Source organism: Epinephelus moara, chromosome 6, assembly GCF_006386435.1.
Source record: "Epinephelus moara isolate mb chromosome 6, YSFRI_EMoa_1.0, whole genome shotgun sequence".
Taxonomy (NCBI): domain Eukaryota; kingdom Metazoa; phylum Chordata; class Actinopteri; order Perciformes; family Serranidae; genus Epinephelus; species Epinephelus moara.
Window position 1 is genome coordinate 18,117,189 of NC_065511.1, and position 18,447 is coordinate 18,135,635.

Genomic DNA, 18,447 nt, shown 5'->3' on the forward strand with positions numbered 1-18,447 from the left:
TAGCTCTGGTGACAGACCTTCAGTTAGCAGCTGTAGCAATTCCTATACAGCAGGTGCAAACCCTAGCTCTGGGCAGCCTTCATCTCAGCTAGCAGTCATATCGATTTACGTTTAATATTAGCAATAATGTTACCTTGTTGTTGGGTCTGCTTGTTGACTGCTGAGATGCTAAAGCATTGACGTCTTGCTATTGTGGTTAGCTAGTTTGGTTTTTATAGTAGGGGCACTGTACAGAGTTTGCGTTATGTTTCAGCTTGAAATGAAACCTCTTCCTCTATTTTGCACCACTAAATCACGTCTTCTTCACGTCACCTGTCCACAGTGTAAGCGTGTTGTGTGATAGTTATGCATATTGAATGAAACTACATCGATGAGTTGTAGTTATCGCGGTAACTCAAGTTTCTTTGATAAGTCGTTTCAGCCCTAAACATGATTACACAATAATCTGTTTTTGGTCTGCAAATAGGATAAACAGTTTAGTGCAAGAACAGCTGCAGGAAGGAAGTCAACAATTTGTCTTAAAATGCACGCAGAAAATATTGTAATTGGTTTTTATTTCAATCTGTCTAATAATGTATTTGCTTCATGTACTTTTTACAGGACTCAATCACATGGACGTGGCAAGGACCTGGAGCGTAAGTAGAGTTTCTTCATCTCACATATGCTGCGACTTGCTGTTCAAGTACAGAAGAAAATGTGTTTACTTTTTTAAAAGTTAAAGTGTTAGTAAACAAACCTCTATGTAAGTTCAAATATACAGAAATTGTCTAAACTACTACTACTACTACTACTACTACTACTACTACTACTACTGTTTTGTGTTCCTCCAGACAGCAAAAAACACCAAAATTATTGTAGAAAAGACCTTATTTTAACCAAAGCACAATATATGATTCTAAAATTACACTGACTGTCATGTATCACAGTAAAGCTTGTCATTTATTACTCTCTAAAACTGAAGTGCAGGCTACTATTTTGGAGATGAAAATTATAGTCTGAACCAGAATCTCTGCAGTGAGATCTCAGTGGAGGCAGATTAGTTATGGCTAGAGGAAAAAGACTGCCCTTGTTATCCGTCTCTGTAGCGTCCTCAGAATACCATGTCCTGTTTTGGTTCAGCTTCCATCAATATGGTGTGTCTTTGAATGTAGTTGGCTGTCTTCCCAGCTCATCTGAGCAGAACTACGCTATAGATTATTTGACTTAATCTCTTAAAGACACACACAACCTTGAACGTATGCACAGAGAGTATTAAGTGACATTTCCCTCCAAACATGTCATAGTAAGTTTAAGAGTAATACCACATGTACATATGTAGTCGTACTACTTGGAAATATCTGGTTCTTAATTTATTGGACACATAAAAATACCTGGAGATCTCTATCAGATCCAGATGTGCACAGCTGTAAGAAACACTGCCCTAAAAGATCAGCATGTATTCACAGGGGCAGTTTTGGTTTTGAAAGTAATAAATTAACGATGTGAATAATTATGCAAAACTGTTTCATCTAAATTTGCAGAAAACAAATATTTGTTGCTGATGATGCCCTCTTATCATCTAGGTTTGAAATCTTGTGGCTGACACTCTGCCAGTTGCACAACGAGTTTGAGGTCGAGGTAAGCATGAAATTATCTCTCCATAGTGCTGTCCTTCATGTTGTGAAGATGTTGCCTGTACAACAGTACAACAGCACAGACGGTACAGATTTTGTTTCTCCTTTCTGTGTTTTATGATGATATAGTTTTCTTTTCAGTTGTCCACAATAAATGAGAATGTTTTTGTGAATGCTTACTCACGTACAATAATAAAATCTCTTGTGATGTCTGAGATTTGGCTAATTAATCATTTCCGCCTCTCTCTGCAGTTCCTCCCCATCTACACACCCTCAGAGGAGGAGAAAAAGAACCCTGCTCTCTTTGCTATTAACGTGAGGCGTGTCATGGCCAAGTAAGAAAAAATGTATTGTTCACTAGGGCTGGGCAATATATGTTCAATATATTTCTATATTTTCAAGCAAGATATAGATTTAGACAACACAGTTTATATCATTTATATCCATGTAGGGTCAAGTTACTTTACATAACACATACCAGTGTGCAATCTCTCCTCACTCACTCACTCACTCACTCACTCACTCACTCACTCACTCGAGAGACACAGAGCTGCTACTCTGTTTAATCTGTCTGTTAATCGATCTATAAGTTGCAGGTGCTACACTAAATCAGTCTTGAGGCGAATGAAATTAGCGCAGTAGCACACGTGCAGTACAGCGGTGCACTGCATATGCGTGAGACCGAGCTGCTTGATTGTGTCAAGTGAGCGTTTGTTTGCTAGTTTGTGTGTGAGCTGGATCATAGCGCATCGTCGTTTTTCTTGGTAGTTGTAGTCTATTGTGTGACACCGAGACAGTGCCTGGATGCAGGCTAGAGATGTGTTTTTAAAAATGCAGCAACAGCACAGACATTTCATATAAAAACATATATATCGGGGACAGTGTCTCTCGTTCCTGTCCGTCCTTCGCCATAGATTAATAGCCTAAGTAAAGCCACGGAAAATGACTTTAACACAACCACAAAGATATTTATTTGTTTCACACAACATGGATTTAGGCCTACTTGATACTAATATTACAGTTTTGTGTCCTGTGCTGCAAACCTTTAAACCTCTGTAGCTCCAGTGCTACATGCAAAAACGTTAATGTACAACCCGGTTATTTATTTTATGTAGTTTATTTCATTTACATGTTGTGCAGCTGTATATTTTTAAACAGAAAAAAAAATCCCTGTCTTTGCATTTTATTTTGATCAGCCTGTTTTTAGAAAAGTGCTTGTAACATCTTAAATGTGACTTTGACTTGCAACTGAAAATTAGAAAATACAGAGATATATTTTGTATCACCATTTGGCCTGAAAATACAGAAATATAAATTTTTGTCCTATTGTTTACATGATGTGTGGCAGTTCATCCTTTGAATGTACAAAAAGCAAAGTTAACCAAAATAAATGAGTTATCAAATAATAACTCTCAACAGTTGTTATTAACTTAGTTGCTTTGTCTTGCTGGCCATCTGCCAAATGAAGTGAAGGGGGTGAGCCATGACGTTAGAGAGCAAGGTTAGCCTTCCTTAAGGGCTGGTAAGGTGGACCAGCTGTTCTAATTGTAGTGAGCCTCTCCGAAGCAGGTGATTGAGGAATGTTTCTCCTGATTTAACGAAAAAATGATATTGATCCGAACTCCAACTTCATACATGTATATCAAATATTTTGCTGTTATTTAGTGTTCAGTTATCTCAGTTTAACTCTGATACCAGAAAAAAAAACGAACAACACCGAAGTGCTCAGGTTTTACCGGCTATACTTGCAACTTGTGTCCTCATTCACTCCCACACTGTGTGCTTCACTTCTTGAAGCCAGAGATGAGAGCCGTAAGTTTTGCAGATGGACAAAAAAACCTGTACACATTGTTCTCAACATCAAAGTCGCCATATCGGCTACTACATTGGCCTTTATGAGCCTCCAGCAAAGTTCGTATTGATTTGCACACACTGATGTCCCGTCATTGTCTCCTCTGTGCCACGCTCAGAGCCCTGGGGGTACCCATCACAGACTATTCATTTGAAGACTGCCAGCTGGCCATGGCAGAAGGCCAGCTGAGACTGCCAGTCGACACCTGTCTGCTGGAGTTTGCCAAGCTCGTCAGGAGACTGGGGTGAGTCACTCAAACCTTCCTATGCAATGCTCCCATCAAAGACAACCAAGTAAGGGGCAAAAGGGTGAGACAGGGGCAAAATACTCACCACGCGCCGCAGGGATCCGGATTCAATTTCTGGCGGTGGTACCTTCTGCATGGCTTGCATTCCAGCAAACGCAACTGGTCATGTGCACAGGTGGGAAGACAGTTTGGGATTGTGTCCTTGTCGCTGTGCTGTTGACTCACATTGGTTGGTCAGGTGCCTGCGCAGGAGGGGATCTGGAGGGGGTTAGTGTCATTTCTACACAGGGTCTGGTTTTGTGGTGAAAACTCCTCTGGCAGGTGAAGGGAAGCAATTGGCAGCACCATGCGTATTGGTGGAGGCTCATGATTACCTACTCCCTCCCCAGTCCAATAGTTGGCAGCGACAAGGACCACTGACAGTGCAGGGTAGAGAAAAGGGAGAGTGGTAAAAACAGGGGAGGGAAACATGTAAATAATTTGGACAAAATACTGGAAACAAATGGAATGCATCCCAGCAAACTACAGATAAAAGAGTCAAAGGAGTGGACACAGCTCCATGGTACAGTCTTTGTTTGGTTTCATATAAATACAGTGCATATTTTTTACCATATTGTCAGAAAATAGGCAAAAGAAAATGCTAGTTTATGTGGTTTTTTATCTACTACTGTTATGCGAATTCTCTGAGTTGATTCATCAGATAAACTTCAAACTTCAAAATCAGATTGTCTTTGAACTGTCCCGGGATCAAGGATGGTGGTTAAGGTAGATCGTGCCTTTGCGGTAGCTGCTCCACAGCTATGGAATAGCCTTCCACACCCAATTAAATCCTCCCCCTCCATCAACACTTTTAAGACAAATTTTAAAATGCACACATCTTCAATGGCCATTGGTTGTTTTGGGTGGTTTTAATATTTTAGTATTTTATGATCTGTTCACATTTGTATCGGCTTTATTTTGTTTTATATTTGTGTACTTTTTATATTGCTGAATATTTGTGTGGCATTCTTTTGTTTTTCGCAGCACTTTGGTCAGCTGCAGTTGTTTATAAATGTGCTATATAAATAAACTTGATTTGATAAACAGCAGGTGACACGAATTCTGCTACTGCAGAAGATGGTGCAACGAAATGAAGTGATTAGGAGTCAACCCTCAAACAAAGGGAAACAGTGCATTTATAATAAGGGGGAGCACTCTGGACAATGGAAACAGTGTTTTTGAACAGCTGATATTACAGCTATCAGCTCCAGGAAGAGTTCTGTTAAAAGGCCTGTGTGCATCAGCATGTTGAAAGCCACAAAGAGACGACAAAGATCTCGCAGCAGCCTATGAAATGACTGTACATCATGAAAGTACTTAAGCTGTTTCCATCGCACTTAGTCAGATTTATCTTTAATAGATACACAAACTTTCCACCTTCCTTTAAGCGAAAAACATATTTGCGATATATTTTAAGATTTTATCAATTTTAAGTTGTTTACATTAAGGTTTTTTTAATGCACAAATTGAAAATGCACATATAAACAGATGACTGGAAATGCACCTAGTGTCTCTGCTGTACTGACTGTACTATTTGATTCTTGTTTTTCTTTATGATTGTGGTTTTTCTAAATGACCTGGTTCACACTATTGCCAAGTTATTAATTAACATAATGTTTCCTCCTCTTCCTGCCTCAGGCTGAAACCCAGGAACACTGAGAAGGTTCTGCAGGATTATGGGAACAGAGCCAGGAAGCTGGAAGGTCAGAAGCTGGACTTGGACGCCTTTGCTCAGTTCCTCGATGTGCCAGTGTCAGAGATGCTGCGAGACATGTTCGCTCTTTTTGATGAGGTAGAGACTGTGGAGATTTTTCACTCACAACCATGATAGCGCTACACATTTCCTCAGTGGCCACTAATACATAACCTCTTGCATTTAGTCTGATGATTATGAACTGCAATACAATAATATAGTTACAGTATATTACTACAAATGTGATATGTGTGTAGTAAGCAACATATTATTCAGTTTAGGGCATGGACGAACTCTAAGCGTTCAGTTAACAAAGTGCTTCTGTAAAAACACAGCTAAGACCGGAGGCTGGATCCAGTGCCAGATGTTTTTTTGAAACTAATCACAGCACCTTGGTTTCCATCCGAGGATACATTTGCAGTATAGTACCCAAACAAACAATAAAGGTTTTATTGCAGCAATGTGTTCACGGCCTTAACAACAATCACCTGCAGCTACTCGTATGAAATAAATAAACAAGTAGCCTTGCTCACATCCTCTGTCTTCATCTTTTGCAATGCATTGTTTTCTCTCATTTTCCCCAGCATGAAGATAACTGCATGGATATCAGAGAATACGTGATAGCCTTATCTGTCGTATGCAGACCTGCCAAAACTCTGGAAACGATGAAATTGGCCTTCAAGGTATGTTCTTGTTTCAAGCTCTCCGCTTATCTAATCAGCAGGCAGAATAGAGTTCTCTGTGCTCGCTTAGGATCAGCATGACATTTGCAACGTTAAAATGCCACTTATACTGTAGGTCGTCTTGTGTTTGGGTTACAGAGTAATGAAATGGCTCTTGCATACTGAGATGTTGACACTGTTTACCTCCCCATGTTCAAGTTCAGATCTGTGTTTTGCAACCTCAGATGAAATCTGCAATGAGGGGTTATCATTATGACCAATCTATTGTTGCAACTGCACGGAAACTAAATGGCTTGAGTTTCAGTCATCTTAATGATTTCACTTGAATTGCTTTTCGTAAGTCTTGAAGTTGAGCACGTTCTGTGACCTTCGGGCTCATGAAAGCCATTGAGTATAGTTTTAATGTTTACAGTATCATCAGTTATTTAAGAAAAAGGGAACCCACTTAAAGAACAGTGTCACTGGCTCCTAATCTGACAACCCTGTCAGAGTGGCATGCCTAAGAGAGATGACACCTGCATTTCTCCCAATTGTTTCTTCTCCAGATGTTTGAGGCAGAGGAGGACGGCGCCATCACAGAGATGGAGTTGGCAGTTATCCTGAAGACAGCTTTAGGGGTGACTCACCTCAGCGTGTCACGTCTGTTTACCGCCATCGATCCTGAAGACAAAGGGAAGATCACATTCGGTAAGAGACCGGTTAAAATAAACCACTCCTGGTCAGCAATTGGTCTAAAAATCTTGTCATCAAATCTTTGTTTTAATGTTGCTTGGTTATCAAAGCAGTGTTCTTCGTCTCAGGTTTTTTCCACCCTCCTGTGAGCAGTAGACTCAACAACCAGGCCACTTGAGTTTTAAGTGCAGTCTGGCTCTGGGCTTTTTTTAGGCCCTTGTCTCATGTTGTCTTTGTCTCTGGCGCCCTCCTGTGGTCTCTTCACAGATAACTTCAGATGCTTCGTGGAGCAACACCCAGACTTTGCTGAAGAGTACCTGTACACAGAAAACGCAGGCCTCCACAGTCACCAGACAAATCCCAGCCTGTCTTCCCAGGACCTGCAAGGCACTGCCACCACCAAAACAGCTAACGGTATCTGCCCCGACTTCAGCCCCAACGACCATGGCGGCACAATAGATGGACTCCTCAAGAAACACAACTGAAAGGGTTTAAAATTATAGAGGGAGGAAACTAACACCTCTCCTGGTGAGAGTGTGTTGTGCGTTAGGGCAGAGGGTAGTTGTAAGGAACTTGTTTGAACAGTAAGGGACTACATTTCAGTAACCACAACTACAAAAATGAAGAAGTTTACCTTACCCTTTTTTTATTAGTATTGTATCCATGAAATTTTTGAGGTTATTTTCAGCCTGGTAACGAGTTTATTTTATTATTAATTCCTTTTTCTTTTCTTTTTTCTTTTTTCATAGCAAGGATCGTCAAAATGCCAAACATGGCCGTTTCAGAAACAATGCTTGAATACTCGAAGGGCAAGCACTTATGTAAATTCCTGGGGCAAATTTTATTTTCTTTTATTTTTCTTTTCTCTCCAACATAGTGCTCAATGTGCATGTTTTTAACATGAGGTAAGCAAGACAAAAACAAAAGCCCTGGACAGTCAAGTGAACTAATTTTTAGTGAAATCAGTGTTGGATTTTCTTTTCTTTGTAACTTTTATTTGTTTCCTCTCTGTAATGGTAGCTGCCTTTTTAACTGAAAGTGCAGAATGCATGGGCTCATGTTATTTTGAGCAGTACTGAGGATTATTTATCTAAAGAAGGGAGGCCTAAAGGTACCGGTGACAATTGTGTGACTGCTTGAAGCGTAACGCTCCAGCAGCCACATTTGAGGTGAACTCGGGCCTCTTGTGAGTTGACGGTCATAATTGCTATGAGCCTGTTACATATACAGTGATATATTTGATTTAGCTCAGGGTTCAGTGACAAAAATGAAAAATTTAACTCGTATGATGTCATCATTTTTGGCACTCACTGGGTTACGTGCATGTCTTCGTTTCTTACGACATCAGTACTCTTCTGCCCAGTCATTCCTCACTCACATCAACGTCACATTTCTTTCAGGTCGGCAAATTCAAGTGTCTTTTTTTTTTATTGTTGAAATTACACAACGTGGACCAAAAATACATTTGGGTGATTTAACGTCACCTGTCATGTTTTGTACTGTCCTTTTCAGTCAGTGGTGTAATGGCTGTAAGCGGGCGGGATTCACAATGTGTGGCCAGTGAAAGCACATTCAGTTAGGTGGCTTTGTTGGATTTTCTAAAGGCAAGGTCATACTACTTCCCTCTCTATCATACACTGCAACATTGTTATTCATTCCCACTGTTTTCACAGCATATCCTCAGCCGGTCTGAAACTCCTACTGTTGAGATGTTAAAGGATGTAATAATTAAACATTCATCATTCACTGTTAGTGATGGTTTAAAAGAGACCCAAGTGTCTTTGCATCTAATCAGTCAAGGGACCAGTAGAATTGGAAACTATCGAGCTTTAGTATATGTACGCCTTGTTGTTTTCTCTAATGGTTGTTGAATTGGCACACAGATATTTAGTCACTGACAGTGATTTAAACTTCTCAGTGCATTGATACGCCTATAATCACAGGTCAGGTAGGCCTGTTTAAGATTACAAATTTTTATCGTAAATTGGTAAAATAATGGAGTTGTTCATTAGCCTTTTGTGGTCTTAATATTGCAACCCTGATTCCAAAAAAAGTTTGGACGCTGGGTAAAACGTACATATAAACAGAATGCAATGATTTGCAAATCCTTTCAACCCACAGTGGGGGAAATTATTCAACATGTCTTTTATTTTTTTATTAAACACCTTTTAATGCAGCTATTCCTGTGAAATTTAGACCAGACAATGGTATTAAGTCAATAAAACTATACCAATAAAGAAACTGTAACAAAAAATTATGTGCAATAAAGTGGAATGATGCAGGAAAAAAGTTTTGAACGCGCTAACTGAAATTTATTTAATACTCTGAGAACGTTTCCTGTATGGAAAAACTAATCTCTCACACTGTATAGGATATTTGGCCAATTCTTCCACATGGGCAGTCTTCAAGTCAAGATTTTGAGGGGCCCTCTTGTCAATCTTAAAGAAATGTCACTTTTAAAATGGCAACAATTAGCGTCCTTAGTTCCCGAACACTTAGAGTGTTATTAAAAGAAAATGTGCTGCAACACAGCGGTAAACAGTGTGTTGCAGCATTAATTTCAGAATTATTGCATACTTATAAAAACAAAAGTTCATCAGTTTGATCACTAAATAGCTTGTCTTTCGAAAAGGGATTTGCAAATCATTACGTTCACTTCTTATCTACGTTTTACAAAGCGTCCCGACTTTTTACAGAATCTGGTTTGTCTTAATATTTTAGGACACAGTAACCTTGATTATTACTGAAAAGAAAGTCGTATTAAAACTTTGCAACGCCCCCCTAACATTTTAGAATTTGTCCAATATTCTATCTATCGATCTATCGATCTATCGATCTATCTATCTATCTATCTATCTTTTGTAACTTATAATTACAATCAAGTTTTGGATGTATCGGCAAAATCTTCACACAATGATGCTCATTTCAATCATTTGCCAACAATTAATTGGCTGTCTCTAGAAACATGCAAAATAACCAAACTTAAAAAAACACACACACACACACACAAAAAATTAAAGTTACATTATGCTGCAGCGTCGTACGTCATGTCATTTTTACAGCACAATTGTTAAAGGGAATACCTCTCGTGAGCAGATGAAATGGAACACATTGGAATCTGTTTGTGGCCAGTTACACTTGGGATCTTTGCATTCATGGTTCGATTCTGTTGACTCTTTGTTTATGGATATCACACAAACACGTACTACTTTTTAAGTGTTTTTTGTTTTCTTCAAATCCTGTAAGTTCATCGTGTCGGTGAGCCTCACATTCCCATCACATCCACGACCATACTGCAAACTGTACATGTGTATTTCCATTACGGCTTTCGGTGAAGCAATATTTCACATCTCTTAAGCCTTCTCAAGATGTATGCTTTTGAAGAGTTCTGATATGTATTTTGAATATTCCAAATGCAGGACATTTTGTGAATTTTTGATATACGTATATGAATGATTTTTATTTTCACTGCCATGACAAAGATCTGTGATCTTCTCTCCTCTGCAGATTGTATTGATGGTGAAAAATGAGCCACATTTTTCTTTTTTTGTTCCTTTGTATAATACTGCAGTTGTTTTTGTGCTGTATTCCTCCTACACAGTGTAAAGTTTTATTGTTGTTATATTATTACTATTATCGCTGAGTTGACTGCTTAGAAACAAAAATGCAGATTTCTTATGGAAACCGATAGCCTTGAATCTATAGAATTTTTATGCGAAAAAAGAGAATGTATAGACAATCTTGTCACAATCAGAAGCTCCTCAAAGCGCTGATCTCCAGTGGACATTTTCCGAAGAAATCATGGTTTTCAGATGTACACTTTTTATCCTGTTTGAGCCCTCTCTCCATTGACTTTTTTATGTTTTATGTTTAAGGCATGCAGGTTGAAATAAGCAAAGTGGGAGTGTGTAAGCGCGCCAGGCCTTGAGGTGATGTCTGCCACCACATGACGGGCCACATGGCACAAACACTCCAGACTGTGTACGCACATATAAACTAACATTATGTCAAATTACAATCTTTTAGTATTTCCCCCTTACTACTTTGTCCTTTTTAAATTATACGTATTTGTGCTTGCACTTTAGATTATTTTCTTTATTTTTTAAGAAATATCACATTGCTGTAAAGCATGATAAGTTTGTAGGTTACAGTATTGTAGCTCAAATTTTGTTAATATGAACAGTTTTGGCATTCATATATTTGCTGCAATAATGGGAGCACAGAGGAAATTAGGGATCACACATTAAAGGAAGCTGTCCCTTGTCCCACATTTCGTTTTTGTACTGTAAGAAAGAGCTGGGTTAGTTTAAACATCCGAAACACTTTTTAGACCTACTTTTCTGCCTTTTCTCAGGATTGTGGAAATTTTGTAGCTTGAAACGACTTTGTAAACTTGTAAGACTTGGCAGCAACGTACTGATTTGAATGACTGTAAAACTGCACGGTGGAATGGATAAGTATTAAATGTACTCCTAAGTGATGTGAATTTACAGCAGGTGAATGGTTATACAGTTCACTCTGTGGTATGAGGGAGACCATACTGTTTTTGTACATAGGTGGAGAATTTGATTGTGAATTTCAGCTGAGACAAAGCATTGATATTTAAGACTTGATCCAGAATGAAATGTATTGAGCCACTGTAACCCCTCGTGCATTTTTGTTTGTTTATTTTAAACCAATATTTCCATGTGAACGTCTAAAGGATGATACTGTATTTCATCAGCAAGTCAAATATGTACATTTATATTTAATAGTTACATCCAAAACGATTTGGCATTGGGGCTATTTGGCAAAAAAAGTTGGGTCCATTTCTTTTCACACTTGTTTCACTTCCCTTTATTTCAAATACCTCTGCAAAGGTGAATTTCCATCTTTTCTACTTGCTATCAATCTGATAAAAATGTAAACCTGCAAGAGATAAACTTGTATTTATGCTACTGCTGCCTGCTTACCACAGTTTGTCCAGCAGTGAGCCTAAGACGAAAGACTTGTGTACTCCGATGGAGCGATAGTGTCTTTCTGATGGCTTATTGTCGTGTGGACCAAGAAACTGAACTCTGTTTTCTCTGTAGCTTTACTTCCTGTCTTTTTCTATACTGAACAGGTTTTATTTTATTAATGCATTTTGATGATGAAGAGTCATTACCGCAAGCTACTTTGAAATTGTCTGTTCAGGACTGCTATGATATAACTTGTTAATGTGACTCTTGGATTGAATTAAAAAAAGAAATGTTAACACACAGTTGTGTCGCTGTTACAGTGGTAATTGATGATGTGTGTGTGTTTGGTTGAATGTATGTGCATATGAGTGTGCTGCATGTGAACGAGTCTGTTCTGCATCCTCAGTTTTTCCCTCCTCATTTGCTGCCTTATTGTAGAAATGTCTCCCTCTTGAGGTAACTTAGGGGCAGTGCAGTCTTGAGTGCAATTGCTTGCTGTGTGTTCACGTTTGTCACAGGAGTCATATCCAAATTATTAGTGTTATTCCTGTTTCGCAAGACCCTCGCAGCAGGACTCCACCTCATCAATGTTAGTGGACGTGACGGTCAATACCATTTTTATATAGGCCTACAGTCTGTGGTCAATACCTTTTACATAAAATGTCGATGATATATGATGTGGACCTCAATAGTCAGGTCGAGTTAACCGTCATCAAAGCTCTCCTTTACTAGCCCTGTGTTTGCTGTCATTGATTACATGGTGATGTCAATAGATGATTAGTCTCCCTGGCGTGCAGAAGACTATTGTGTGGATTTATTTTATGACAGTGACTTAAAGTGATTTTTCAACTGGCTATGTAGTATATTATTTCTCTTTTGTGTTGGTCTCTTGCATGCCTGGCTGTTTTTCATTTGTGTTACACTCCTATTTCTCTCCCTGCAGGTTTGAGTGACTGGCAGACTACATGGCAATATATTCTGGTCCTTTCATTAGCTGTGCTACCTCGGGGCAGCTGGTCCACCACTTTGGTCCAGACTGTCTCAACAACTTCTTGATGGTTTGTCATTAAATTTTGTCCAAGCATTCATGGTCCCCAAAGGAGGACTGTGGTAAACCCCTGACTTTTCCTTTTGTGCCATCAGCAGGCTAGCGTTTTCATTTATCTTGGGAAATATCTACACATTTACCCCATAGATTGTTACAACATTGTGTACAAATATTCAATTCGTGGTTCCAAGATGATGTATCCTAACAACTTGGACAGGACGGCAGAGGAGATACCCGCACACCAATGCAACTGTGCTGGACAGCCACAAAAAAGTCCACAGCCTGAGATCAATGCAAAAAAATAGTCAATTTATGTAGGACATCTGTGCACAAAAAGAAGGGTGCTCAGAGTGCAGAAAATAACGAAAAGTGAATAAAAACAGCAAACATTTCAGTCCTTGGCTATCATCAGTGCTACTGACATGAGTGCTTCACAGAACAGACATAGACACAGACAGATTCCTACCAGGTGTGATGAATAAATCAGCTGGTGTCACTAATTAGGTGAGATCAACTCTGAGGAGCAGCCCAACTGCAATGGTGTGTGGGTATCTCCTCTGCTGTCCTTTCTTGTCTATTGAATCAACACATCCAAGACAAACTTCCATGTTGTCCTTAGTAGGCGCAGTTTCACAACAGCCCTAAGTCCTAACAACTTTGGTCATCACCTGCGCTACAATTAGTGTTCCTATTTGTTGTCCATTTGAAATATCTCTACAATTATTCGTTTGTTGTATAGCCATTCATGGCCCCCAGAGGATGACACCTGATGAACCCCTGACTTTTCCCTCAGTGCCATCAGCAGGTCAATTTTTTTTCACTTATCCTGAGAAATATCTACACATTTGCTACATGGATTGTTACAATATTTTGTAGAGACACTGAAGGTTCCCAGATGATGTATCCTAATAAATTTGGCCATCACCTGACTTTTCCTGTACCGCTACAATTAGTGTTCCTGTTTGTTGTTGAATTGAAATATCTCTACAATTACTTGATTGTCATGATATGTTTGACAGCCATTCATGGTCCCCAGAGGATTACTCTTATTGACCATTGCAATCCCCTGACTTTTCCTCCTGTGACACCAGCAGGTCAGAGTTTTCACTTATCCTGAGAAATATCTGCTCATCTATGACATGGATTGTTACAACACAGACATTCATGGTTCCCAGATGATGTATCCTGACAACTTTGGTCATCACCTGACTTTTCCTCCAGTGCTACAAGTAGTGTTCCTATTTGTTGTTCATTTGAAATATCTCTAAAATTATTTGATTGTTTGTCACGAACTGTTGCACAACCATTGATGGTCCCCAGAGGATGACTCCTGGTGAACCCTTGACTTTTCCTCCTGTGCCATCAGCAGGTCAGAGTTTTCAATTATCCTGAAAAAATATCTACATATGTACTACATGGATTGTTACAACATTTTGTACAGCCATTCATGGTCCCCAGAGAATGACTCCTATTGACCTTTGTGATCCCTTTCTTTTCCTCATGTGCCACCAGCAGATCAAAGTTTTCACTTATCCTGAGAAATATCTGCTCATCTGCTACATGGATTGCTAAAAGTAATTTTTTAGAGCCATTCATGGTTCCCAGATGATGTATCCTAACAACTTTGGTCATCACCTTGCCCTCTAGCGCTACAATGAGAGTTCCTATTTGTGGTTTTGAGTAAAATGGCTCAGCAGATATTGGATGGATTGTAGTGAAATTTGGTACAGCCATTCATGTCCCCCTTTCGATGAATTTAAAAAACTTATTCCGTAACTTTTCCACAAGCGTCATCATTATTATCTCTTTTTTTTTTGGTTTATGACCAAACGGCCATTATGCAAAACATTCTGATCAGTAGCCTCACAGAGCTGTCTGCATAAGGTGTATACAGGTGGAGAGTGATTACCCTCCTGAGACCTTAGCTGTTGTTTGGTATGCATTTTTAATTTCTCCTGGCTATTTAGGATTAGTAGGATCTGAATTGTATAAAAAACTAAACATTGTCAATAGTAATAAAGTCCCCATATCCTCAAACCCGATGATAATAAATTCCCAATGTCTTCAAATGACTACTTTTTAATCAATAGTAACATTTGTTGGCATATCAAACCACTATCAACTATTAATCATAAATAAACAAGTTTGAACTATTTAATGTGATCAGGTTATGTGCCTTGCCCACTTATATTTTGGGGTTGGCTGCAGACTGACTTGGCAGTGATGTCTGCCATCTTGTTTTTATATGGATTTGTGTATTGTGGTCTTACTACCACTAGATGGCACAAAGAAGTGTCCATGAACGAGGACAACAGGTCTAAGTTAAGCAGAATGGAGTATAAGATGCAGTAAACCCCAAATGTATTGTCCTCACATGAGGACCCAGGGTCTCATGAGGTTACTGATATTGCCTTGTGTGCAATGGGGTCTTAGCTGCTCTTATTCTTGGTATGTAACTTCAAACAAGTATTTTCTCATTACCTCCACAGACAATGTAGTGAGCACTAATGAAATGTTTTCCTCTAATCAAGAAATATTCTCTCTTGCAGATCGTACTATGCATCATTTATGACTGAATGAGACTTCATTAAGAGTCCCCACTGCGTTGCTCAGCAGGTAAAATGGTCGTCTGTGTTTGGGGGGTAAGTTCTAATTGTCTGGAATCACTGGTTATGGTCATGACTCAATAGACAAAGAATGTGCCCTCATTCCTCCTTTGTGTCTTTTTTTTCTTCCTGCAGGAGTAAGCTCACACACAAAGCAAGACAAGTGGAAGTAAACCATGTGGTACGCTGATTCTTGAAGTATATGTCTTATAAGATTCAGATCCAACAGCTTCAACAGAGCAGAGCAGCAGAACATTCTTGTTGCCAGCTAGTATGCAGTGTGTGTGCATTTCCCTTCTATCTCAGGACAGCAGGTATTAGAGGAGGTATTATATGAGTAAGCTAGAGCAACCTTTAGTTATTCACATTAATTACAGCAGCTTTCATTTAGAAAGACAGGTGATCCTTAAAGGCCCAGGGTTACATAATATGCACAATATACAATGCATTCACTTTTGCCACCACTTTTTGTCCTCCCATTCGTTTCCCCTTGCACCATTCCTCCACCCTCTCCTATCTCTCTTCCTCCCCTGCCTCACCCATCTCCTGCTCTTCCCCCCTCCTCCTCTTTACCCTTCTCCTCTGGGTCTCAGCTGTTGCATTTATGAAAACAAGACACTCGATTATGTTCACCTCATCGTTGTCCGAGCTCCATCGGAAACCTCATACATTCAGCGCGGCCTACATCGACCCAACAATTTCTGATATGTGGCCCAAGGCTTGATGGATGATTGCACTTTAGAGGTGTGTGTGTTTGTGTGTGTGTTGTGGTGCCGGCGTTGGTGTCGGGGATTAGTGGCCGATTGATCGCTACGATTGGCTTGCAAACAACAAGCTGTCATTCTGGACACGAGGGTCATAAATCTGTCCGTGGGGAGCGGGCTGATTGGGTTATTTAAAGCCCCGGCCCTGTTTCGGTTGAGTTGAAATGGGAGAGGTCTGGGTGACAGGGTTGATTGTGTTTAGGCCTGTTGGACATTACAGGTAATGAGATTTCGGCCTATTGACAAGGTGGGCTGGTGGGTCATTGGGGTCTATTGAGGGGTGGGAAAAGAAGCAAGGAAAAGAAAAAGGATAAGGTGGCAGGGAGGGATTTGTTTTTGTTTTATAGAGTAGAGTTAACACTGAAATTAGAGGCCCTGGAAACTTATTTGCTCAGTCAGCACCTTACTACCGGTGATGGCTTCCTACTGAACTGCCACAGATCAGGCTTTTTCTTTTTCAACTGAGAGAGTTCTGCATTTGTGTTCGAATGAGGGCTTTTCTGGGCTTGGTGGGAAAATGTTGATGTCACTTGATCCTATGAAATAATCGAGATTTAACCATATGTGAATCAGACCCTGATCATAGTTGGGATCAAGTCGCTAGGACATAGTCAGCCAAATCCTAGCACACCATACTCAAACAATCCAGATCCATATTTTTATGTTAAATGACTGAACTTGCTTTTTTTAACCCCAACTGTGATCATTAGTCAGAAATGTCTAGAGCTATTGAGAACATCTTAAGACAGGGATGTCAAACATAGGCGGGGGGCCAAAGGGTCCAATCCGGCCCACGGCCTCAGAGGCTTTTCCACCCTGCTTGGAAAACAGTTCTCTAAAATAACAATGAATGCTGACTGTGGTTGTATCTAAACGATAGTAAACATTGTGCAAAATATTGTCAACCAGCAGCTTCAGTACAAAAGAATCTGGATCAGACTTCTATCTTAAAGCAATATGGGTGAAACCCCATTGCTAAGGCACTGAAAAAACTTCAGATTTGTTCATGAAATTTGCACATATTTTTCTCCATATATCATCATTTGTTTTGTAAATGGATGAAAGTTTTTATAATGCACTTGAACATCTTTCAATGGTGGATTGGCCATCGGGAAGTTCGCGACGAATCCCGCGTCCCTCCCATGTTGTTTGAAAGCTGTGAGACGTTCAGAGAGAACGTAGATGTCAATCGTGCTTGAAGGAGGGGATAAGAGCGGCCTCCTCCAATAGGAAAGAGGCCCTCGTTTTTCTTGAAATCTGATTGGCTCAGCCGCTGTGATCAGTTATTACTCACGGCAGACCAGGCTAGTGTGACCGTTAGTGCTAGCTACTGAGAAAAGAGAAAGACAGAAAACATGGATAAAGCCGGTGAAAAAAGAAAGGGTGGCGCGGAAAAAAACTCCAATAAAAAACTTAAATCTTTACAAGAACAGGCAGTAAAGTGCTCCAACATAACCGACCTATTTGGCCGCGGCGTTGGTTGACGGGCTGCTGGATGGAGCTGGAGCCGACGGCGCTATTATAGCAGGTGCATTAACGTTAGCTAATGTTCCTGAGTGTGTAGGTTGCAAGGTTAGCTTTGGCAAATTACTATTTCTTCTAGGTGTCTACTATTATTAGCCTACTAGGTATTGCATTAAGTCATTATAAATATAATTTAAAACTGAACTAAAAGAAAATATGTGCTTGCTTTTTTCCTGTGGATGCATGCAATTATCAGTCCTAAGGACAATGAAGCTGAGGGACAGACTAACCCCAGTCGTGATGAGGAGGAGGATAAGACCAGAAATATGACAGGTGCAATGTGAAGGCATAGCCTAAGCCTACTATGCATTACATTTTAGCCAGAGGAAAACCTTTTTAGTAGTATTAAGTGGGATTTGTTTGTTGTGGTAATAACTTGACTTAAAGTCGACTATAGGGCCTATTGCCCAATTTATATCTCCTTAGTTCACGGCTGTGAGCCATGGAGATACAAATTGGGCTTATGTAATACAAGAGCAGGGCTGGGCTGGGCAGGGCAGACAATTATATTGTGCATAAAATTAGATGCATTAGGATAGAGTCATATGCTCTTATCTTAAGTTAAATAATAAGCACATAGCCATTTGTGGCCAATTCATTATTGCATTTACTTTATAGTCTGGAATTAAACAATAACTGCTGATTTTCTTGTGCAGTTGATTCTGAGGACAGTGTTTGTGTAGTGTGTACAAGCATATAGAGGATTATAGTGCGGGCCGGTGCTGAATTTGTGTCCCAGTCCACCCCTGACTTCTTTACACTATAA

At 39.8% G+C, this 18,447-nt stretch overlaps 1 protein-coding gene across 1 annotated transcript in view; it reads left to right on the forward strand.

Moving 5' to 3' along the window:
* Nucleotides 1-11,573, forward strand: part of LOC126391969 (lysophosphatidylcholine acyltransferase 1) — a 28,802-nt gene extending 17,229 nt beyond the window's left edge. Inside the window, exons 7-14 of the mRNA XM_050047025.1 lie at nucleotides 601-635; nucleotides 1,563-1,617; nucleotides 1,866-1,948; nucleotides 3,584-3,709; nucleotides 5,390-5,543; nucleotides 6,029-6,127; nucleotides 6,673-6,814; nucleotides 7,067-11,573. Coding sequence (XP_049902982.1) covers nucleotides 601-635; nucleotides 1,563-1,617; nucleotides 1,866-1,948; nucleotides 3,584-3,709; nucleotides 5,390-5,543; nucleotides 6,029-6,127; nucleotides 6,673-6,814; nucleotides 7,067-7,284 — 912 coding nt within the window. The 3' untranslated portion in view covers nucleotides 7,285-11,573. The remainder of the gene's footprint in view (nucleotides 1-600; nucleotides 636-1,562; nucleotides 1,618-1,865; nucleotides 1,949-3,583; nucleotides 3,710-5,389; nucleotides 5,544-6,028; nucleotides 6,128-6,672; nucleotides 6,815-7,066) is intronic.
* Nucleotides 11,574-18,447: the final 6,874 nt, after the last annotated feature.